Source organism: Podarcis muralis, chromosome 7 (genome assembly GCF_964188315.1).
Source record: "Podarcis muralis chromosome 7, rPodMur119.hap1.1, whole genome shotgun sequence".
Classification (NCBI taxonomy): domain Eukaryota; kingdom Metazoa; phylum Chordata; class Lepidosauria; order Squamata; family Lacertidae; genus Podarcis; species Podarcis muralis.
Genome location: NC_135661.1, coordinates 69,878,799 through 69,902,905, shown reverse-complemented (window position 1 = coordinate 69,902,905; position 24,107 = coordinate 69,878,799). Strand labels below are relative to the sequence as shown.

Here is a 24,107-nt window from a genome sequence, read left to right as displayed (position 1 = left end):
CATCTCTGTCCTGGAGGTGTTGTTGAACTTGATTAGGAGGGATCAGCTGGTGGAAGGAATACAGGTCGGAGGAAAACAATATAATCTGAAAGCCTTTGCAGATGATTTGGTTTTAACATTGCAGGAGCCAGAACCTAGTACAAAAAGAGTTTTAGAACTAATCTATGAGTTTGGTCGGGTGGCGGGATTCAAGCTAAACAAACAAAAAACTAAGGTCTTGGCAAAAAACTTGACTTTTTCAGAAATAGAGGGGTTTCAGAAGGAAACGGACTTAAATGTGGTTAAAAAAGTGAAGTACCTGGGGGTTAATCTGACTGGGAAAAACTTGAATTTGTTTAAAGATAATTATGAAAAATGTTGGTCTGAAATTAAAAAGGACTTAGAAACTTGGTCAAGATTGAAACTTTCCTTGTTGGGAAGAATTGCAGCTGTAAAGATGAATGTATTGCCAAAGATGTTGTTTTTGTTTCAAACCCTGCAGATCGTGGACAGAGTGGAATGTTTTGGAAAGTGGCAGAAGGACATCATGAAGTTTGTCTGGCAGGGCAAAAAGCCCCGGATAAAATTTAAAATACTAACAGATGCAAAAGAAAGAGGGGGATTTGCCCTGCCGGACTTAAGGTTATATTATGAAGCTGCGTCCTTCTGCTGGATGAGGGATTGGTTCTTACTAGAAAACACTGATGTCCTAGATCTGGAAGGGTTTAACAATGCGTTTGGGTGGCATGCATATCTGTGGTACGACAAGGTAAAGGTTCATAAACTGTTTAAAAACCATATTGTCAGAAAAGCTTTGTTTAATGTCTGGATCAAATATAAAGACTTACTGGAAAATAAGATTCTGAGGTGGCTATCACCAATGGAGGCTAAGGCCTCAAAAACACTTAACATGGGGGGTGGCTGGGCAAAATATTGTGAGATAATAGAAAGAGATGGAGACAATTGGAAGTTGAAGAGTTTAGAAAAAATAAAAGACAAGGTGCGAGACTGGTTACATTATGCCCAAATACAAGAAACTTTTAAAAAGGATAAAAAAATTGGCTTCCAGGTGGAGAAATCGAAATTAGAGACAGAACTACTTGAACCTAAGACGAAAGTGCTTTCAAGAATGTATAACTTGTTGCTTAAATGGAACACACAGGATGAGACGGTTAAATCAGCCATGATAAAATGGGCACAAGACATTGGGTACAACATTATGTTTGAAGACTGGGAAAAGTTATGGACCACCGGTATGAAATTCACGGCATGTACTGCCCTGAAAGAAAACATTATGAAAATGATATACAGGTGGTACATGACCCCAGTCAAACTTGCAAAGATATATCATTTGTCTGATAATAAATGTTGGAAATGTAAGGAGGCTGAAGGAACATTCTTTCACCTCTGGTGGACATGCCCGAAGGTGAAGGCTTTTTGGGAAATGATTTACAATGAGTTGAAAAAGGTATTTAAGTATACCTTTCACAAGAAACCAGAAGCCTTCCTCTTGGGCATTGTGGGCCAGAGAGTGTCAAAGAAGGATAGAACTTTCTTTTTATATGCAACCACTGCAGCAAGAATCCTTATAGCTAAATACTGGAAGGCACAGGAGTTACCCACGCTGGAAGAATGGCATACGCAACTGATGGACTATATGGAATTGGCCGAAATGACTGGCAGAATCCGGGACCTGGGAGAAGAGGCAGTGGAAGAGGACTGGAAAAAATTTAAGGACTATCTACAAAAACATTATAAGTTATACGAATGTTGAGAATTTGCTAAGTTTTTTGGAATAACATGCTTCAGTATTGAGATTTGAAAATGGTGGAAATTAAGTTATGACTGTGAAAAGTCCAAATTTCAGAGTAAATGTTCCTATTTTTTGGGATTGATGATGGAAAGAAGTTAACCAATAATACGTACTCTAAATCTAAAATATAATTAGATGAAAGTACAAAAACGCATGAAACAAGGTATTAATTTGCTGATATTTGTTTATTACAAAGAATGCAGGGTGCGGAGGATGTGGGGAAGTCCAGTGGATTATGAAAAAATGTTTGAAATTGTGAATTTTCTTTTTTCTATTTTCTGTTTTTTTCTTTTGTAAAACTGCTTTCGCTGAGTTATTGATGATGTATTTGACCTGGGAAAAAAGCAATAAAAAATATTTAAAAAAATAAAATAAGAGAGCTGAGTGGGGGGGGCGTGTGCTCGTGTAATCTCACTGTATACAAGTTGTACAAGTGACAATAAAATGTTTCAATAATATGGACCAGGTGTGGCTAACACTTGGCCTGGGGACAACATCAGGTCCTCTCTCCCATCAAATGTCTCTTTCCTCACCTTCCCGATCTTACCAGTGTTGGCGAAAAGAAAACAAAAGTTGGCACAGCACTGCGGTGGGGAGCTTAAACTTCTCCATGCAGCTCAGCATTCTGATGGGGTGTGTGTGTGAAGATTGCCCCCTTTGGCCATCTGAGGAGTATGGCTCTTCTGAGGAGGGGTGGTTGTTGTTTCCTGCATCTGAGAGTGTGGCATGGTCACATTGACTGGTGGCAGGTAGTCCCCAGAGTGAATTCAGCCTTCTGGCCAGAAAAGGTTGGCCGCTTAATGTTGTAGTCAACACTGAGCTAGATGGACCAGGGTTCTTTATCAGAGGTCCTCCTTGCTAGGTCCAGCAAGGGTTTATTGACCTATCAACTTGCTTTGATAGGTTGCTGTTGCTTTAAATATGAGACAGCCACTTACTGTGGCTTCAAAAACTGATGCTGTTGCTTCAAAAGTGATAACTATATACTTAAAGAGCCTTGCTTGAACAGACAAAACGCCTATCTAGTGCTGCATCCTTCTCTCCAACTAGATGTTTATGGGAACCCCACAAGAAGAAAGCAATGAATGTGCTTTCCAGCAACTGGCATTCAGAAGCACACGGTCTCCTCCAACCATGGAGGTAGAACAGAGCCATCATGATAGCCATATCCTGCCAGAATTCTTTAAGCTCTTACCCTCATTGTCATATTTATACAAAGTTAATTCCCCCTTATCTCATCTCCTAGTTAACTGACAGGAACTTGGAGAACCTCACTAGGAGTTTTTTTTGGCTGTCACTCACACCAGAGTCCTCCTCTTAAGATTGCTGCCTTCCCCTTGGCAGACTTCCTTCAGCTTTCCACTGAAGTCTTCTTTCTGATCAGGTACTTGAAGACCATCACTCAGCCACAAAGATATCACAGTTGCCTCCTCTGAAGTCTTCCAGTGACCAAATGTCAGCTGCTCTCACTCTGGCCAAAAGCTATCCTGGATAACTGCCTGTTGAGACTCTTCCTCCTGACTTCTCTCTCTTTTTGACCCTCATCCCTACCTATCCTCCCAGAACTACCAGCAATCGGTCCTGTGCCCACCTTTATATTTATCCCATTTAGAAACCTTTGACCAATCAGGATCTCCCTGGAGCTCTAAACCCTCATTGGCCTGTAACTGAGTACCAGTACATTTTGAATAGAATGTCCACTGAAGGACGAATCGCCGTTTAGTAAGCCCTTTTGAATTCTCCTGACCCATAAAAAAAGCTGGATTTTGCTGTTAACTCCTATAACTGTAAATAACTGGCAATAGCTGACAAGTTATTAACCAAGAGACCTCCTTTGAAACTGTAACAGCCTCATCTGGTGGTTCTTGGCAGACTACCGGATAAACCCACATGAACTGTATATTTTCTGGCTTTATGCTGGAATAAAATACTAGCCCCCCCCTCCTCCCATAGTTAACCGTTTTCATACCAGTGTTCATATCATAACAGCATTCCTAACATACCCATTTTACCTCATAAGAATCCAGTTCCTTCACACCATCACACCCTGCTCAAGTCTAGCGAATGTGGACTGATAGCTTCTCCCTGATGTTATAATCGCCAGGTTAAAAGATGTACTCGCCAGTGGTGAACTGTCAGGTGTATTTGTTGACCTTTGGCTAAATATATGGAACAGTAAAGCAATGCGACCATGTTAGTCATGCTTTGTTATAAAAAAAATGTCCTAATGGAAAAGCAAATTCTTTGCCTCTGCTTAGAACATTGAAGTTGCTCCAGTTTGCTGGGTATTACTCATACGTACATTAAAGAAATGGATCTCCCAGTATTTCTTTGTCTGAATGCTTTGATATGTTTCACTGAAGTGTGGTGAAATCTACAGCATTGTGCTGTCGGTTCAAAGGAGCCCTTTGTCCGCCATGTTGGTGGCTTACGGTGGCGGAAGCCGTCTCTTCTCTTGGACAAGGACTCCAATTGTCTGAGATGAGCACGCTCTGCCAAGAGCATCATATTGCCGGCTATGAGCAAACACATCATCCCAGAGTTCAATGCCTGCACAGTTAAGCGTTTGCCCTTGCAAGTTTTGTTTAACAGTCACGGCATAGGCTAATTTTGAGAGCAATTGGCAGCGTGAGATTGCGAGGGCTGATTTGCCCGACTTCCATCTGAAATGGATGGGTGGGTAATGAATGCAATATTCAACACTATGTCGCTTCTGTCATTCCCCAGAAGTTTCGCATCAACCAGAAAGTGATGGAACGGGTTGATAATGTATTCAGTTCGCCACTTTACTTTCAAACATGAGCTTTCACAAAATGAGCCCTGCTGGATGAGCAAAGGGTTCGTGTAGCAAGGGGAACCTGTGACCCTCCAGACATTGTTGGTTTAGAACAGGCATAGGCAAACTCCGGCCCTCCAGATGTTTGGGACTACAATTCCCATCATCCCTAGCTAACAGAACCAGTGGTCAGGGATGATGGGAATTGTAGTCCCAAACATCTGGAGGGCCAGCGTTTGCCTATGCCTGAATTAGAAACACCTATTTACTGTACAAAGATGAAAGTCCCGTAGGTTTCGCCAACCACTTTTGCCTGCCTGTCACTGGCATATGGCCCTCAGAAGGTCCCTATGAGGCAATGTGGCCCTTGCCCACCTCTGCCCTAGAGAGCCACAGCCTGCCAGAACAGACAGAGTACTGAGCCAAGTGCATCCTCAGGGGCTATAATATTTGGGCATAGTTTTTTGTATGCTTTGGGCCCTAATAATGTTATTTACCAGAAATAAATAAAAAAGGAAAGGTAAACCTTCAAAATCAAACAAATTCTAGTATTCCTCTATGAATAAGTCTAAGTAGCAAAACTCTGTGTGTCTGAAAGCTGCGACTTGACTGTAAAGGGTTGGGCAGGGAGATTTTTATTTTATTTTAAAACACTCCCAGAGAACTAGATCCTTGGGGAAATGAATTGTTCATGGCAATCTTATATTCCAACCTCGGAGCTGAGAATAAATCTCAGAGCCGGTCTGATGCAATTTGTGCCAACAGTCAGGTTGCTCATTTGTCATTCCTCATCTCACTTTAACGCCAGGGGGGCAGTGGATGACTTCTTCACATCTCCTCCCAGGAGAGAGAACAGAGCAAGTTTGGAAATAATGTGGTGTTAACAGGCATGTGACCAGCATTTTATAGGGTTGTGTGTGTGTGTGTGTGTGTGTGTGTGTGTGTGTGTGTGTGTAAATCCTGATAAATTTGGGAGTGTATAAAGCCAATTTTATCTATTTATATCCATTGTATTATATACCAACTTAGGATTTGCCTAACATTTTTTTTTAAAAAAAAATTCAACATGCCATAGAAGATATATATTTTCCCCTAAAACACACTCGTTGCAGACTAATTTTTACCATATGGACATTTCTCCCCCAGCTGATTTTAATATGATTTGTACCTGGAAATACTGCAAACAGCTTGTATAGTCCACAGTTACCTGCATGTCTTGTTCCAATTAGCTGGTTCTGGGTGTCTTGTAGTGAAAGTCAGTACCTCATCAGAAAAGTGTTAAGATTAACATTTCTTTTTGTTGAATCTGTTGCCTTATGACTTCCCCGCAGGAACAGCAGAGGAAACTGTTTTAAGCCCAGTTGGATCATTGGTCCAGCTATATATTATCTTTATTGGTCTTCTTCAAGCTGATGTTTTGGACCACAGCTCCCATCAGCCCCAGCCAGCATAGCCAGTGGTCAAGTATGAGGGGACTTGCAGTCTAAAACATATGGTTGGGGAAGGCTGGTCTGTAGCAGCAGCTTTCCAGAGTCTCAAACCAGAGTCTTTCCCAGCCTTTATCTGGAGCTGCCAGGATTTAGATGACTTGAACCAGGGAACTTTTGCATTGAAGTTTTATCACTGACTTCGCCAAGCTTCCCTCTGCCCCTTAAATGGGTTTTGCTCTCAGGGGGACTTGAACCCTTGAACCCTTGCCCCAAGGAGGCCTCTGTGTGTGGTATTCAACCCTGCTTCAAGTTGAGCTATATGGTAAGGTTACCAGATTTTTTTCAATGAATCCAGGGACATGTTAATTAATTAATTAATTACTACACGTTTGGGACATTGATTCTGCAGCAATGGCGGTGGCAGAGGGGCGGCCACTGCCTTGACCTCAACCGCCACGTTTCCCCTTCCTCTGAGGCTTCTATCTCCTTTCTCCATGAGCCTGGGCAGCCCCTGAGTTGTTGGTTCTTCGGTGGTGGTGGGGAAGCGGTGCGTGGTGGGTCAGGCATGGAAGGCGGAGAAGGAGGGCTGAGAGCGGTGGCGGCAGCGAGGCTTGGGCAGTGCGATGCCTCCCTTCCCATCAGAGCAGCCCCAATCCCATTCCTACTTGTGTGCAAGCAGGAGGGGGCAGGGATCCCTCAGCTGGGAAGTGAGGCTTCACACTGCCTTTCGGAGCAGCCCCATCCCAACTCCTACTTGCGTGGAAGCAGGAGGATGCAGGGATCTCTCAGGCAGCGTGATGCCTCCCTCCCTATCGGAGCAGCCCCAATCCCATTCCTACTTGTGTGCAAGCAGGAGGGGGTGGGGATCCCTCAGCTGGGAAGGGAGGCTTCCTGTTGCCTAACTGAGTGATCCCTGCCCCCTCCTGCTTGCACACAAGCTCTGATAGGCAGTGTGAAGCCCCCCTTCACAGCTGAGAGTTCCCCACACCGCTCCTGCTTGCATGCAATTAGGAGTTGGGAGGCTGCTCCAATAGGCAGCATGTAGCCACCCTTCACAGCTTAGTTGCTGGGGTCAGCGAAGGTGGAGGCAGCCCAGAAGCTGCATCTTAGAGCCCCTGCACCACCATCATATGGGGACTTCTGAGCAGCTCCTGAAGCCAGCCAGAGCCAACTGCTCTGGCTGCTGAGACTGCTGCTGCTGTGTTTCCCGGGGACATTAGATGAAATCCGGGGACATTCCGGGGATGGAATTTGTCCGGGGACTTATTTGCAAATCCGGGGACTCTCCCGGGAAATGGGGGTGTCTGGTAACCCTACTATATGGGTAGTTCCACAGAACGTGATGCTAGACCCTTCCACAGATTCACCCCAATGATGTATCCAACATTGGACTCTTGAGGGGCCCCAGACATTGCTTGACTACAACTCCTTTCATCCCTGAGCATTGGCCATGCAGGCTGGGGCTGATGGGAGTTGGAGTCCAACAACATCTGGAAGGAACACTAGTAGCCCACCATGGTGGTAGATCCTATATTTTACTCTTTCTTGTTCAAAAGACAGCACCAATGCTATCAAGTGGCACTCTGCTGCCTGCATGTCTCGCAGAGGTGATGTTTCTCATTGACTTGTTCTGTTCAGACCTAAGTTGCACAACTGTGCTGCCCAAATGTTAATTATTTTCATTCTATTCTAAGTTCATCCCGAGATGGTGTGAGATTCCCCTGTTCTCAGTGGAGGAGGGTGTGAGCGCCACTTGTGGCCATCATGTTACACCTATCTATTTGTGCTGATATTTTTAGTAGCAGCCCTGCAGTGATCCAGAATAAGTTTGGGAGCCGGCAGTTGGTTTGCATCATTGAGCATCATCTGGTGCATCGCCAAGCTGTGTCCCGTTCCTCTAATAAAGAGCTACCTTTATACTGAGCCAGATCATTGCTCTGCTTAGAGCAGTACCATGCTCTGACTAGCACTGAATCAAACACGGCATTCTTATCCGGGCTGTCTCAGAGCTTTCAACTGGAGAGATAATCAGGTTACCTGAAAGATCATCCCAGATATAACTGGCTGGACCTTGAGAGCGTCATTAGAGGTCCTCCCACCTAAAGAGGCAAGGTGCGGGGTTGCAAAGGAAAGAACCTTTTTTGTAGTGACAAAATACCCTCCCTCACTAAGCTCAACTGGTGCCTACATTAAAATCCTTTCAGATGAATACCTTTCAATTCTCTTAAACCTTTTCCATTTTTGCCCTTGGAACAGATTATTTCTGCTGGGTTTTAAATCTTATTTTGCTACTTGTTCTGGGTTTTAGGCAGGAAATTGAACTGATTAGGAACTTTGTTGACTGGGTGGTCCAGACGTCTTTCTTGATCGGGGTGGTCAAAGAGTGTTGTAGATAAATTAATAAAACGAAATACTTAGGGTTTAAACTGCTGCGTTTGTTTATGCAAAACATGTCTTCTGTCACTAAGCTCTTACCGCTCAGGGTCCCATAGTGAAAGACATGCTTTGCATGTTAAGAGATGCCTGTGTAGGAATTAGCATGCAGCCTGCATGTAGATCATCATCACATGCAAATTTGATAAGAGCCCTTTATTCTATGGTGCCGCTTGTGGGGTAAAGGAGATTGCAGCAGTCCAGGAGGAAACCATCTCTTGTAACCACCATGGTTGAATGGAGTTGGGATCTATCAGGAGGCCTGTTCTGCCCAATGTCAGAATCAGGCTTTTAGTGTGGTGACACCTACCCTTTGGAATTCCTTCCCACTGCATATCAGATAGGTGCCTTCTCCGATGCATTTTTGATGCCTGCTAAAGATGTTCCTTTTCCAACAAGCCTTCTAAAATATTTATCCCAGTTGGAATCTATTTTGGATTTGAATTGATTTTGTCCCCATCTGCACTGTACATTCAATGCAATATCATACCAATACAGTATCATGCCATACAATATTAAACCATCATGTCTTCCTGGGAACTGTAGTTTGTTGAGGGTGCGCTGAGAGTTGTGAAGGGACCCCTATTCCCTTCACAGGGCTACAATTTCCAGAGGGGTTTAACAGTTGATCTGACTTCCCAGTGAATTCTGGGAATTGTTGCTCCGAGGGGGATAGGGGGTCTCCAAACCACTCCAGATTGGCAAAGGCTGCTCCACTAACCTGGAAATTATTTGAATGCTAAGGGTGTTGTGGATTCCTTATTTTATTAATCAGCCAGAAACCGAGAATGAATTGCAAATGAAGGCTACTCTGTGAGTGCTTTGTGCTGTTAAAATGTCTCAAAGTGTCTGAATGTGATTGCTGTCAAAAACTAATTGTTAGGCTATATAGGCTAACTGACTTAGAGGTTTCTCCCCCTCTTAATGTTGATTTGACTCTGCCATTGCAGTTAAAAAAGCACAATCCTCTGTGAAGCATTTATGGGTTTGCTTTCCATCAAACCAACTCAGCTTGAACTGACTTTCCTAGAGGAGCTAAGCAGGGATAGCCAAGGTCATCCTATTGGTACGTAGAAGCGGAGCTAGACATCAAAGTGTTCAAGAATATCTCTTGACTTCAAAATGATGTTCATTCTCCCTCGTCTTTCTCTGAAGTCTGAAAAGGAGATCAGAGCACAGCCATTAGGATGGAGGAATTGGTTTCTATGGTTACTGTTGTCATGTAAGTGACTATTAGGATGGTATCCCGGTGGGATTCCTCAGTCCATCTATCTGTATTTTAAAACCTGGCCTTATTGATATCCTCCCTCTCTGGATTTTCAGTGCTTTGCTACATCCGCACACTTATCCTTGCAGTGATGAGCTCCATCTTCCTCTGAGTTTGTGAGGGACAGATTGACATCACACCCTTTTCTTCTTACAAATACACAGATAGATTTTTGGGGTGGGGGATTCATGCGAGGAGGGAAATTACAGCAGAGACAGAAGTCCAAGGAAGGACTGTGGTTTAGCAGTGGAGCATCTGCTTGCATACAGAAAGTCCCAGGTTCATTCCCCAGCATGCCCAGGAAGGGCTGGGAGAGAATCATACCTGAATCCTGCCGAGTCAGTGTAGACAGTACTCAACTAGACGGACTGAGGATCTGCCTTAGTATAGGGCAGTTTCCCATGTTCACACAGCACATGGTTAAAGGTAAAGGGACCCCTGACCATTAGGTCCAGTCGTGGCTGACTCTGGGGTTGCAGCGCTCATCTCGCTTTATTGGCTGAGGGAGCTGGTGTACAGCTTCCGGGTCATGTGGCCAGCATGACTAAGCCGCTTCTGGCGAATCAGAGCAGCGCACGGAAACGCCGTTTACCTTCCCACCAGAGCGGTACCTATTTATCTACTTGCACTTTTGTGCTTTCGAACTGCTAGGTTGGCAGGAGCTGGGACCGAGCAACGGGCGCTCACCCCGTCGCGGGGATTCGAACCGCCAACCTTGCAATCGGCAAGCCCTAGGCTCTGTGGTTTAACTCACAGCGCCACCCGCACTATGTTATTTACCTAACAATATGTAGTGATGGCCACCAACCTGGTCAGATTTAAAATTGGATCAGACTCATTCACAGAGGAGAAGGCTATTAATGACTACTAGCCATGATGGCTAGGTTCTGCCTCACATTCTAGGAACTGCAAGTGAGGAGAGTGCTATTGCCCTCAGGTCCTGCTTCCACAAGCTTCCCAGAGTCATCTGGTTGGCCACCGAGGGTGCCAACCTGACTAAAAGATTGTGGGGGCCCAGGTAAGCCCCGCCCTGCACAATCGACCACATGGTGCAGTGCACACACGCTATTTGAATGGAAATGCCCATCAACTTTGTGGGGGCCAGGATCCCTCAAATGTTTTATTGTGGGGCCAAAGCCCCCACAGCCCCTAGGAGTTGGCTCCTGTGTTGATCACAGCAAGAACAGAATGCTGGGCTAGATGGACTTTGGATGTGATCTACCAGGGCTCTTATGTTCTGAATGTTTATGGTGAGGAATGGGAGACAGCTGGAGAAATGTTAAGATACCTTCCACCCAGAAATATATTTTTGAGACTAAAAGGATTTCTCTATCTTGTTCCAAATGGAGTCTGTAGGTCAGGCTGGACTTCAAGCTTGCAGAAGAGTACAGGGGCAGGAGTCAAAGTTTAGACTCTCAAACAGCTCTGAATGGAGCAGGGGGAGAATTGCCTGCATATCTGCATCCAAGCAGAGAGCAAGCCTAAGGCCAGGCAAGATGTGAGATTTGCAGCATTACCTGTCCCTGCACAGTTGAGTTTGCTTTCACAGTCAGCACAGGGGAATGCAAGTCAAACTGGGGGTGTCAAAGGGTGTAGGGTGGCTTTAATTCATGGGTACATGGTGTACATGGAGATGTCATTTAGTGGCCCAAGGGGAAGGCACAAGGGTGCATCAACAGAAATAGCAGAGTGTGAAAAGAATCTAGGGGTCTTAGTGGATCACAAGCTTAACATGACTCAACAGCGTGATGTGGCAGCAAAAAAAAAGCTAATGCTATTTTACGCTGTATCAGCAGAAGTTTAGGGTCCCAATCAAGAGAAGTAGTAGCACCACTGTATTCTGCCTTGGACAGACCACACCCGGAATGTTGTGTCCAGCTCTGGGCGCCACAATTTAAGAAGGATGTTGACAAGCTGGAATGTGCGCAGAAGAGGGCAACCAAGATGGTCAAGGGTCTGGAAACCAAATCTTATGAGGAATGGTTGAAGGAGCTGGGTATGTTTAGCTTGGAAAAGAGGAGACTGAGAGCAGACATGACAGCCGTCTTCAAATATCTACATGGATGTCATGTTGAAGATGGAGCAAGCTTGATTTCTCCTGTTCTGGATGGCAGGACTTGAACAAATGGATTCAAGTTATAAGAAAGGAGATTGTGACTAAACACCAGGAAAACCTTCCTGACAGTAAGAGCTATTCAACAGTGGAATGGACTCCCTCGGGAGGTGGTGGACTTTTTCTTCCTTGGCATTTATGAAGCAGAGGTTGGATGGCCCTCTGTCCTGGATGCTTTAGCTCAGGGGTAGGCAAACTAAGGCCCAGGGGCCAGATGCGGCCCAATCGCCTTCTCAATCCGGCCCACGGACGGTGCGGGAATCAGCGTGTTTTTACATGAGTAGAATGTGTGCTTTTATTTAAAATGCATCTCTGGGTTATTTGTGGGGCATAGGAATTCATTCATTCCCCCCCCCCCCAAAAAAAAATATAGTCCGGCCCACCACATGGTCTGAGGGACGGTGGACCAGCCCACGGCTGAAAAAGGTGGCTGACCTTTGATTTAGCTGATATTCCTGCATTGCAAGAGGTTGGACTGGATGACCCTCGGGGTTCCTTCCAACTCCACAATTCTATGATTCTATAATTCTGTGTTCCAATCCAAATCCCTCTCCCCATGCCTACTATTCATCGTGGAAGAAAAGCTTTCCCGTGTGTCACTAAATGACATCTCCGTGTACCCTAGGTAAGAGGAGAAGCTGTGTGCTCCACAGACTCCAGATCTTCTCTGAAAACTGCTGTCCTTCTCCTCCCGCAGATCATTTCTTTCCTTCTCTGTGAGCATGCAAACAGCACATCTTCCAGTTCACATGCTTCTAGACCATGAATATTTTAGCACAACTGTAGTCTCTGCCAGTCCCACTGGCTTTCCTGGTGGGTGGCTAGGTTAGAATGTTTGAAGGGAGTGCGATGGGCTGGTCTGTTGACATTCAAGCGGTTCATTTCCTCTCTTTGTTTTCAGTGGTGAAAAAGCTACACCCCACAATGCTGTTAGGGTTTATGTAAGGTCAACTGCAATATCCCAAATCTGGCAATTCCTGTCTTCGCTGGCTAGGATGATAAACTGAAAATGGATGCCTTTTTTACTAATTAAATAGCTTTTTTTTTTTAGAAAGGAATATTAATGAAAAAAGTGCATACTGTGGTTAGGTGGTAGAAGACCAGCCTACTCTCAACATGAGCAATAATCAATGTACTGTACTGTAAAATGAATAAGACAGTATTGTAGATGATGAAAATAAAAATATTTTCCCCCCCTTATGTGTAGTTATGATAGCCATTGTTGTAAAAACCAAGGAACCACTGTAATGTGACTTGATTTTGTGTTTGGCATCCTCGAGAAAGCAGAATGGTCTGCTGTCACACCCAAGGCTGAACTATTGGTATGCATCGCGTGTGGGGCTACCATTGAAAAATGTTCAGGGGCCTTAATTCATGCAAAATAAGATTTCCAGCCTGATAAATAGTTGTATCTAGAGCCTATTTTGTGGAACATACAGTGCTAGTTTTGTTCTGTCTGTGCTGGTTACCATCATGTTTTCTGTCACAACCCTATCAAGCATTGGTCCGTTTATGTGCAGAATTCTTGAAAAACTGCCTCGTTCCACACTAATCAAATTTAGCCCTGTCTGTGTTTGTGTGTGTGTGGAACTTACTCACTTTTCATCTGATTGATTGTTCTCAACCACCCTTCCAGCTGGAAGAGGTCACTCCATCCCACCTTTTGTTATCTTTGTTCTTGTAATTGACAATAATGCATTTTGAATTGATTAAGAGCCTTCTCTTTCCTTCTCTCATACACATGCTCACCTTCTCTCATACATCCCCTCCCCTCTCTCTTACGCACATGTGTACACACTTCTTCCCTCCTTTGCTCACCATCCTACACTCTTCCCATCTCTCTCACTCACACTCACAATTCTGCCTCTGCCCCTTTTCCTTCCTTTTCATTTCCATCAATTGCCTCCAACTGTGCATACAGACCAAAACCATTATGAAATAATAATAATAATAATAATAATAATAATAATAATAATAATAATTTATACCCCACGCATCAGGCTGGGTTTCCCCAGCCACTCTGGGCGGCCCCCAACACAATATTAAAAACACAATAAAACCTCAAACATTAAAAACTTCCCTAAACAGGGCTGCCTTCAGATGTCTTCTAAAAGTCAGATAGTTGTTCATTTCCTTGACATCTGATGGGAGGGCGTTCCACAGGGCAGGCGCCACTACCAAGAAGGTCCTCTGCCTGGTTCCTTGTAACCTCACTTCTCGCAGTGAGGGAACCACCAGAAGGCCCTCAGAGCTGGACCTCAGTGTCCGGGTTGAACGATGGAAGTGGAGGTGCTCCTTCAGGTATCCTAGGCCGAGGCTGTTTAGGGATTTAAAGGTCAGCACCAACACTTTGAATTGTGCTCAGAAATGTACTGGGAGCCAATGTAGGTCTTTCAGGACCGGTGTTATATGGTCTTGGTGGCTACTCATAGCCACTGATAGCTGTATTCTCCATGAATTTGTCCAAGCCATCTAAGTTGGTGGCCATCACTGCCTCTAGTGGGAGTACCGTATTTTTCTCTCTATAACATGCACCCGACCATAACACGCACGTAGTTTTTAGAGGAGGAAAATCTGTAGGCATGCCACCCGTAGGCATTTCCTCCATAACACGCACAGACATTTCCCCTTACTTTCTAGGAGGAAAAAAGTGAGTGTTATGGTGCAAAAAATACGGTAAATGTTCATCGTTTAACTGCACAGAGTGAAGAACTATTTCCTTTCATCTGTCCTGAATCTTTCAACATTCAGTTTCATTGCATGGTCAAGAGTTCTAGTGTTAAGAGAGGGAGAAAAGCATTTCTCTCCCCACTTTCTGTATCCCATGCGTGATTTTGTACACTTCTACCGTGTCCTCTCTCACTCACCTTTTAGCTAAGCTAAAGTGTCCCAGACGCTGCAACCTTACCTCACAGGGGAGTCCCTTCATCCCCTTGATCCTTTTGGTTCTCTGAAGGAACCATTCAAGCCAAGCAGAAGCACTCAAGGGCCATGTGAATAATGGCTGGCGAGGTGTGTGGCCTCAGGAGAGGCTGTGTGACCTGGCAAGTGTCCTGAGGGGCTGATAGAGAGATCCAGAGGGTTTCATTTGGCCCCCTGGCCTGAGGTTTTGCCTCCTCTGCACTAGTGCAAAGCCACCACTTTGTTGCAAATACAGTTCAAAAAATTCCAGCTGTAAAACTCAGCACCGTTCAACCAGCTGCAATTTAAAACAGCAGAAATCAATTATAAAAATCCTTCTGGAATTGAAAAAAAGGAGAACACATTTTCAAGGCATGTCTACAAGCCGCCATCGTGGTTTCTCCTCTCTGTTGGTCTCTCCCCCCCCCCCCCAACTTTCTGCTTCCTCGGCATAAGCTGAGCATGCTCTCCTCTGAGGAGGAAGTTGGGATCTTGTTGCCGCCATCCAGGTGGCTGACTGCTGATTTGACAATAGCGCTGACAGGACCTGGGAGGGGAACCTTGCTGCTTAAACATAGACTCCTTCCCACTTCCTCACAGCTCCATGTGCTAAATGGGTGACAGCTGGACTGCCCAGGCTTCTGCTTCTTCTGCAATCTCAGTAAAGCTACAGCTGGAAGCCACATGGCTGAATTTCACAGTAGAGTGTTTAAAAGGGCATTATCCCCTGTTGTACGGTAAAACCCAAGCAGTGGTTTTTGCTGAAAGATTGGTGGCCATGCTGTAAGCTCAATCCAGGGCGAGGAAGGGGAGCAGAAAGAAGAAGAAGAAGAATAGTTTGGATTTGATATCCCGCTTTATCACTCCCTTTAAGGAGTCTCAAAGCGGCTAACATTCTCCTTTCCCTTCCTCCCCCACAACAAACACTCTGTGAGGTGAGTGGGGCTGAGAGACTTCAAAGAAGTGTGACTGGCCCAAGGTCACCCAGCAGCTGCATGTGGAGGAGCGGAGAAGCGAACCAGGTTCACCAGATTACAAGACTACCGCTCTTAACCACTACACCACACTGGCTCAGAGTGCTTTGTTTGGACGTACTGTAGGACTTAAGATGGAGGCAATGATGCTTCTGAATACCAGTTGCTGGACGCCCCAGGAGGGGAGAGTGTTCTTGTGCTTGAGTCCTGCTTGCTGGTTTCCCACATTGGCCATTGTGAGAACAAGATTCTGGACTAGATGGGCCATTGGCTAGATCCAACAGGGTTCTCCTTATGTTCTGAAGGCTCACTTCTTTTGATGCTTGAGACGTGTGTTTTCAGGGCCTACTTATTTCTGTGGCTCTGTTTAAACCGTTTTTAATTTTTAATTGCTGTAACTGACCTGGACTCTGCTGATGAAGGGCAAGTAATAAATGTAATTATTAACAACAACAGCCTTCTTAGGTACAGTGGTACCTCGGGTTACACAAGCTTCAGGTTACATACGCTTCAGGTTACAGACTCCGCTAACCCAGAAATATTATCTCGGGTTAAGAACTTTGCTTCAGGATGAGAACAGAAATCGGGCTCTGGCGGTGCGGTGGCAGCAGGAGGCCCCATTAGCTAAAGTGGTGCTTCAGGTTAAGAACAGTTTCAGGTTAAGAATGGACCTCCGGAACGAATTAAGTACTTAACCCAAGGTACCACTGTACTGGTTTTCTGTTGTGACATTTTTCTTCTTTCTACAAACTCTGTGGTTTTGCCTGCCTCCTGTTTTGTATTATACTAAAATGCAGTGTTAGAAACTGAGATATGAACACTAGGAGCTAAATGGCACCTTAAACCTAGGTAATGGGAGCAACAACGGAATGTACAGGCACACTTTTTAAATAACAAGAATACAAAGCTGGAAATGAATGAACTACAGCTAAAATATCATGTTCATTTTTCACATGGTCAAGTCCTTCAACCACCCACCCCGCTAATATTCTTAAGAAGGTCTTTTCTCCACTCTTCAGAGAGTGGTTGGAAGTGGGGAGGCAGGAAAAGGCCCTCCTTTCCTTCCACTCTGCCATTTTAATCTGAAATCTTAGGCACAGCATTGTGCCCAGAGCTCAGAAACTGCTCGTGCTAATGAAATTCCTTGTTGCAAAATGCTCCTATAACAATGGGAGTTTCATATGCTGCTAACATGGAATTTGTAAACCACCAACTGACTGTCAAGACCAGGGGGGTGGGATCTGTGGCTCTCTAGAGGTTAGAGCCCTCCAGTTCCCACCATCCTTAACACTTAATCAGGCTGGCAGGGGGCTGATGGAAGTCAGGAGTCCTACAGCATCTGAAGGACAACAGGTTTCCACCCTTTTGGTAAGGCATGATGGCAGCTCCTGTGTACGTTTCCTCTCTTACTAAGTGGTGGAGCTTCTACTTTGCACGCAGAATCTCCCCAGAGTCATTCATTGGCATCTCCATGTAGGTCTGGGAGTGAGCCCCAGTCTGAAACCATGGAGAGCCACTGCCAGTCTGTGTAGACAGTGCTTAACTAAATGGACCAATGGTCTAGTTCAATATAAGACAGCTTGCCTACACCCCTGGGCTCCAAAATTACTGCCTCCAAAATTACTGCCTATGCTGACTCTTATTCTCTGCACACGTTGCTGCACTGGAAAGTATTAAGTCTGTTTTTCTTGATGTTTGAACCCAGGCCCAGCACTGGCGGAATGAAAATTATGAGCGGCCCATTGACCTGGAAGGCTCTGGAGATGATGACTCCTTTGAGGATGAAGAAATTGATGAAATCGAGGAACTCTACTCAGGCTCTGGCTCAGGATGTGAGTACATATTTAAGACCCTTAAAAGGAGGGACGTCGCCCTGCTGAGTGTGGCTGGATAGAAGAGATCACTCTTCCTCCTCCATTTATATTGGTGGCAGAGTTATTACGGAAAATTTGTGGGGGATTTTGGTGGTGGTGGTGGGGAGAAAAAAGCCCAGAGGTTGAATGTAATTTTTTTGGAATTCAGAAGCAGACAGCTGGTTAGCCTTCCAGAAGCAAACATTGTACAGAACATTGAATGCATTTATTCTCCTCATCCTACTGAATGTCTGGTTCATTTATTTAAAATGCTTATAGGCTTACTTTTAAAGGCCAAAAACCCTATTAAGGTGGCTTGCAAATGAAACATTGGTGGGAAGCCTTAAGCACAGTGTAGATAAAATTATTAATGGGGAGGACCATTAGCTCGGTGGTAGGACACATGCTTTGCATCCAGAAGGCTCCAGGTTCAATCCTTGGCACCTCCAGGTAGGGCTGAAAAAGACTCCAGTCTGGATCCCTGGAGATTCAGTCAATGTAGGAATCCCTGGAGATTTAGTCAGTGTAGGAAACACTCAGCTAGATGGCTGACTTTGTAGACAGCAGCTTCCTGTGTCCCTACAGTGACTCTGAACAGTCAGATCCTAACCTTTGCTTCCCTTACAGATTTTGAGCAGGACTCTGGGATCAAGACCATTGTGCGGCTCAACACAGATGCACCCCTCACCCTACCTACAACTTCTCCCATGTTGCCCGCCACCTCTGTGCAGCCAGTAGCCACCCCCTTTGCACCATTCCCTGCAGAGGAAGCCACCTCTGACCCAGTAACAAGCAGCCTCTACATCCCCAGGGTGACCGAAGCACTGGCGGTCACCATCCGGAAAGTGCTTGGTACCACTGCTAGCACCGCAGCCCTTGATGCCTCTGCTACCGCTAGTACTATTGCTACCACCACCTCAACAACTGCTGCCACCACCACCACCTCTGCTACGATGCCCATGTCCAAGCCAACGACTGTCCGGAGAGTCCTGCCCCCCTTTATCACCATTGTAGCCACGACGCAGTCGATCACACTTGAAACGCCAACCACGGCCACCGAAGTTGCCAGGACGGAACTGAACACAGCTCCGCTGGTGACCACCGGCGTGACGAAGAGCAGGGCTGTGCCAAAGCCAAGCACTTCTCGGGAGCCAGACCGCAGTGAGAGGACTACCACACTGCCCCAACCCTCAAGTTCTACAGCACCTACAGAACCAGTCCAGGTATGGCTTGTTGTTCTTGTGATTTATTAACTTAAGCAAAGGGATGTCCCATGGAAGAGGGAGCAAGCTTCAAATTACTAGAAAGGGATTCCGACTGAACATAAGGAAGAACTTTTTGATGGTAAGAATTGTTTGACAGTGGAACAGACTCCCTCAGAGAGTGGTGGACTCTCCTTCCTTGGAGGTTTTTAAGCAGAGGTTGGATAGCCCTCTGTCATGGATGCTGTAGTTGATATTCCTTTGGATTAGATGACCCTCAGGATCCCTTCCAACTCAGCTCAGATGTATTTTCCCAAAGAAATAGAGAACGAATAATGCAGGAAAATGAAAGCGGTAGAACACATCATGGAAGCCAAACTCCACAATTTGGCCGGGGGAGAGAGTTTTCTGAATTTATCACATAAGTAATGACACACCAAACAACACAGAAAGGTTGTGGGTCTTCCTTACGCTTAGAAATATGTAATTTGTGAGTTATTTTCTTGTAGCCAGAGTCCACATATTCTCATGCCAAAATGAGAGGCTAAAGCCCTTTGATTTATGGGCCAAAGAAGTTATTGCTGCAGTCAGCATCCACATAAGGAGTTCCTTAGATCAGAAAATTGCCGTTTGATCCCCCCTCAGGTTCAAAAGGGCAAGTTGCAAGGAGGCATTAGATGGGGGCGTTTAATTTTTTTCCTGATGCTTTGGCAAAGTGCACAACCAGAGTAAAAATTTCCACATTTAATCATAAGAAGATCTAAAAATAAAGATACAAAAATTTAATATCAATAACAGCAACCACTCCCCCCCAAGCCCTTAAGCAATACTCCATCCCAACAGTCTGTTCAGCAGCTTCGGTGTTTGTAGCTGGAGTCAGTCCCAGGGCCCCACCATCCCAGGCCAGGTGGAAAAAGGCATGCAGGACAGGGAGCAGGGCTAAACAGCACAAGGCGCAGACAGTCTGTTATTGGTTCTTCTCATCTTATGTTTATTTAAATGTTTAAATAAAGTTAAAGGAAGTTGCAGGATGGTGGGGGCAAATGGGTTCAGGGCAGCAGTCCTGGTAAATGACTCTTCCCTCTGCATGTCATTTTCCTCTTCCCTAAAAATGATCCTAGCCTTGTTAGGGAGGGAAGACTGGCACTGTGCACTGCCTTTTAAAATTTTAATCCAGAAGAGTTTAGGGCTGCAATATTAACCGGGAAAATGGCATGGTGTGAGGGTTTAACAAACACTGCACACGTGTATTAGGGCTACCACCTGAATTGTAAACCAGCTGACTAAATTTGAAGAGAAATATAAATAACGGTTCTTGAAAGTGCAGGGGGAGAAGTACACTTTTTTGTTTTAAGAACAAGCCGGCATTGTTAACTTCAAATATCAGCTTTTGTTGCACATCAGACTTTAACCCTGGTTGATGTAAATTGTGGGAGTAAATTGACGGCTTTGGGGGCGGCATAATGTTTGCGATTCTTTCCTGCCCTTTTCATGGGGGAACAGAAGCACACATGTGCAGAAGGGATGGGGGAGTAGCGATGCCCAATGATGTTCATTGTTGTGTCACACCGCGCCCACTGGTGTGAATGAAACTTAGTGTGTCATGCCTGTATGCCAGTCAAAAAGCCACAGTTCCATAGCTCAACAGGTTCTTCAATGTGTAAAGAACATTAGAAAACAGCCAGAAGCCCTAGTGTTATAATCGGGAAAACTAATGTAACATTCCTCCTGTTTGAACACATCCTTAGTCATGCTCATTCATTTTAGTGGGTCTAGCATTGGCTAAAACCCGAGGTTCTTTTTCTGAAGGGTTGTGGATGATGCCGTTTTCCCTACCTTCCACTGAGAGCACAGCACCTTTTTATTCCAGTTGATTTGGTTTCTTAACACCTTCTCTGTGCCCTCTACACTCTTGAGGGCCAAGTTTGAAGCTCGACCGTGGAGATAGAAATAGCAGCGGGAGAATGGCAGAGTAAGTGCTTAGGTTAATTTGATTTTTTTAAAAATACAGACATATAGTGTGAGATCTGCTGTCACCATCAAATAGTTTTTAATTAATCCAACCAAAAATTTATTTAGGTGGGGAATTTGTATTGGGCACCAAGGGGGCTTCCAGCAGAAATCAAAAGCAGTGCTGGTGGAATACAAGCCAATTTAGTTAGATCACAAAAAAAAAAAAAAAAACCCAACAGCTCCAGCATTAGAAACCAACCAACTGGCCAAACCCCAAAACAACAGATCCCGGTTAAATGGTGCGAAAGCTTGAAAATAATAAAACCTTTGTCACCTGGAATCTTGAAGTAGGTGCTAGATAAGGATGTCTGGTGAGGAAATTCAAAAATTTAGGGGTGCCACAATTGAAGAGGCCGATCGTATGCCTAGAGGGAAGTGCACAGATCAGAGACTCCAATAAGTGATTCCTAGGAACAGAAACAGGGCCAGCACGATACATTTTCCTCTCTGAAGCAAAGGGCAGGAGAAGAAAACAAGGGCTTGCCAGATAAGGTCTGTGGCCCATCTAATCCAGCTTCCTATTCTCACAGTGGCCAACAAGATGTCCATGGGAAGCCAGCAAGCAGGAACTGAGTTCAGCACCACTCGCCTCACCTGCAATTCCCAGCAAGTGGTATTCAGAGGTCTACTGCCTCCAACCATGGAGCAGAATATAGACATCACAACTAGAAGCCTTATCCTCCATGATTTCCACTAATACCCTTTTAAAGGGGGAGTGAATTCTATAGCTGACCTACAAAGGACTTCCTTTTGCTTGTCCTGCATCTTCCCTCATTCATTTCTTTGGATGTCCACGAGTTTAGATTTGTAACCTGCTCTGGGGCCTGGTAGTGAAGGGCAGTTAATACTATATAATAGCAGATCCGGGTTTGCCACTTTTTTGACCCATGGGCAGATTTGCAAGTTGGATAAACTTATATGTTCAACCAAGCAAACGCTGCTCCCTATTCTATGAGTGGCAATAGAATGCCTCTCATAAGCCTTATTTCACTGGGGAAAATGAACCTCGTAGGCATCAGGGAATGTTGCTTTGGCCACATCTGCACTCACAGGCACCATGCTGGTGTGTGTCCTGCTTCTAATATGTAAGGGATGCGGGTGGCACTGTGGTCTAAACCACTGAGCCTCTTGGGCTTGCTGATCAGAAGGTCAGCGGTTTGAATCCCCACGATGGGTTGAGCTCCCATTGCTCTATCCCAGCTCCTGCCAACCTAGCAGTTCGAAAGCACGCCAGTGAAAGTAGATAAAAAGGTACCACTGTGGCGGGAAGGTAAAGAGCATTTCCGTGTGCTCTGGTTTCTGTCACAGTGTCCTGTTGCGCCAGAAGCGGTTTAGTCCTGCTGGCTACATGACCCAGAAAGCTGTCTATGGACAAACACCAGCTCCCTTGGCCTGAAAGCGAGATGAGCGCCGCAACCCCATAGTCTCCTTTGACTGGACTTAACCGTCCAGCGGTCTTTTACCTTTTTACCCAAAGCATTATCCTGTAGGGCTGGGCTAAAGTGACAAGGATAATTCTTCAGCTCTTTCACTCACCTTGAAACCAGCTTTTTGGGGGTCCTTCACCTTTACCTTTACCTCAATAGTAACGTGTATTACTTGACTTGTTTGTGGTAAGCCAGCTCTGCTGTGTTTGGGGACCTCCTTCTTAGTCTATTTCTTTTCAGTCAGGCTAGACTTCTTCCCCAAAATCATGCCACCAGTTGGCTGCTGGGCTGCAGCTGTGATTCCAGCATTGTGACTGTAACATTTAGAGGAGGGCGGCAGGGGAGAAATCACCCTGATCTATGGCTAGAGGGCTGTGACTCAGAAGTAGAGCACCTGCTCTTCATCTACTGAGATTCCAGCTCTATGATTCATATAATATCTGAAGCTCTGGAGAACTGCTGCCAGTCAGTGTAGGCAATGCTGAGCTAGATGGACCAGTGATCTAACTCAGCGCATGACAGCTTTCTTTGCTGCACTGGTTTTTGGGTGGATCTTCTGGGTTTCCCAGCCCTCCCGGTGTGCAGCACATTATCCTCTTTCTAACAATCTGCCAGTTAGAGACACAACAGGTGCCGCAGAGAAATCTAATCCTTCTCTTTGTCTGGGCTCCCAATCTGCAAAATAGGGATGACGGCATTTCTTTGCTCTTGTTAAATATGAAGAAAGAGGCTATTTTGGTTGGTCGTGGCTGGGATGTATTGTGGGAAAGCACAAAGAATCCCAGGAGCTGGATTAAAAGTGCTGGGTGTGGTTTTGTTATTTTGCTGATTATCATTTTGTCCAGACTTTGCTCCCGAGAAGCTCACAGAGGTTCATATGGCGCTGCTGTTTCATCCTCACAGCAGCCCTATGAGGTAGGCTATGTGGTCCAGGGCCACCCAGTCTGCTTTATGGCTTCGTGGGGATTTCAGCCTGGCTCTCTCCACTCCTAGTCTAGCCCTCCTGCCACTGCATCTGTGGTAGGGATGTTGCTGGACTTCCAAGTCCCATCAGCCCGAACCAGAAAGACGAATGGTCCAGGATCATGGGAGTTGTTGTCCAACAACATTTGGAGGGTCAGTTGTTCCCCACCCTCTACACCAGTGTTTCCCAACCTTGGGCCTCCAGCTGTTTTTGAACTACAATTCCCATCATCCCTGACCACTGGTCTTGCTAGCTAGGGATGATGGGAGTTGTAGTCCAAAAACAGCTGGAGGCCCAAGGTTGGGAAACACTGCTCTACACTACAACATTCTAGCTTGCACATGTACTTGACACAAAAGGGTGTGGATTTTCAGACCCACCCACAACCACACACCACCATAGATTCTTTGGGGACAGCTGTAGAAAGCTCTCCTAGTGCTTTCTTTACTAAACTTTATCATTTTTTTTAAAACCAATATTAAACTTGAAACATTGTTCCTGGCAAATGGAGGCAGTATCACCTCCACAATCTGCAGAAGGGATGAGCAGACTGAGCTCCGTTTTTTCCTGAAAACGAGAAGGAATCATTGCTCTTAAGCACAATTCATTTTGAAGGCTGGCCAGCCTTTCCAAAAAAGGAGTGGATCCACGGCAGATGTGGCACATGACTCACACGAGCCTTATCTTAACCCTTAGTGCCATTTCCCATGCATACATGCATAATATTATTATTAATTGTTGTTGGACTCCATTTCACATCAGCCCTGGTCAGCATGGCTATTGGCCATGGATGATGGGAGTTGTAGTCCAGCAATATCTGGAGAAGAAGAGAAGAGTTTGGATTTGATACCCCGCTTTATCACTACACTAGTGATACCAGCTAACATTCTCCTTTCCCTTCCTCCCCCACAACAAACACTCTGTGAGGTGAGTGGGGCTGAGAGACTTCAGAGAAGTGTGAC

At 45.3% G+C, this 24,107-nt stretch overlaps 1 protein-coding gene across 1 annotated transcript in view; it reads left to right on the top strand.

The window, feature by feature from the left end:
• SDC3 (syndecan 3) overlaps nucleotides 1-24,107 on the top strand; it is a 119,014-nt gene that overhangs the window by 80,977 nt on the left and 13,930 nt on the right. The window contains exons 2-3 of the mRNA XM_028742799.2: nucleotides 17,392-17,518; nucleotides 18,167-18,762. Of these exons, the coding sequence (XP_028598632.2) occupies nucleotides 17,392-17,518; nucleotides 18,167-18,762 (723 nt within the window). The remainder of the gene's footprint in view (nucleotides 1-17,391; nucleotides 17,519-18,166; nucleotides 18,763-24,107) is intronic.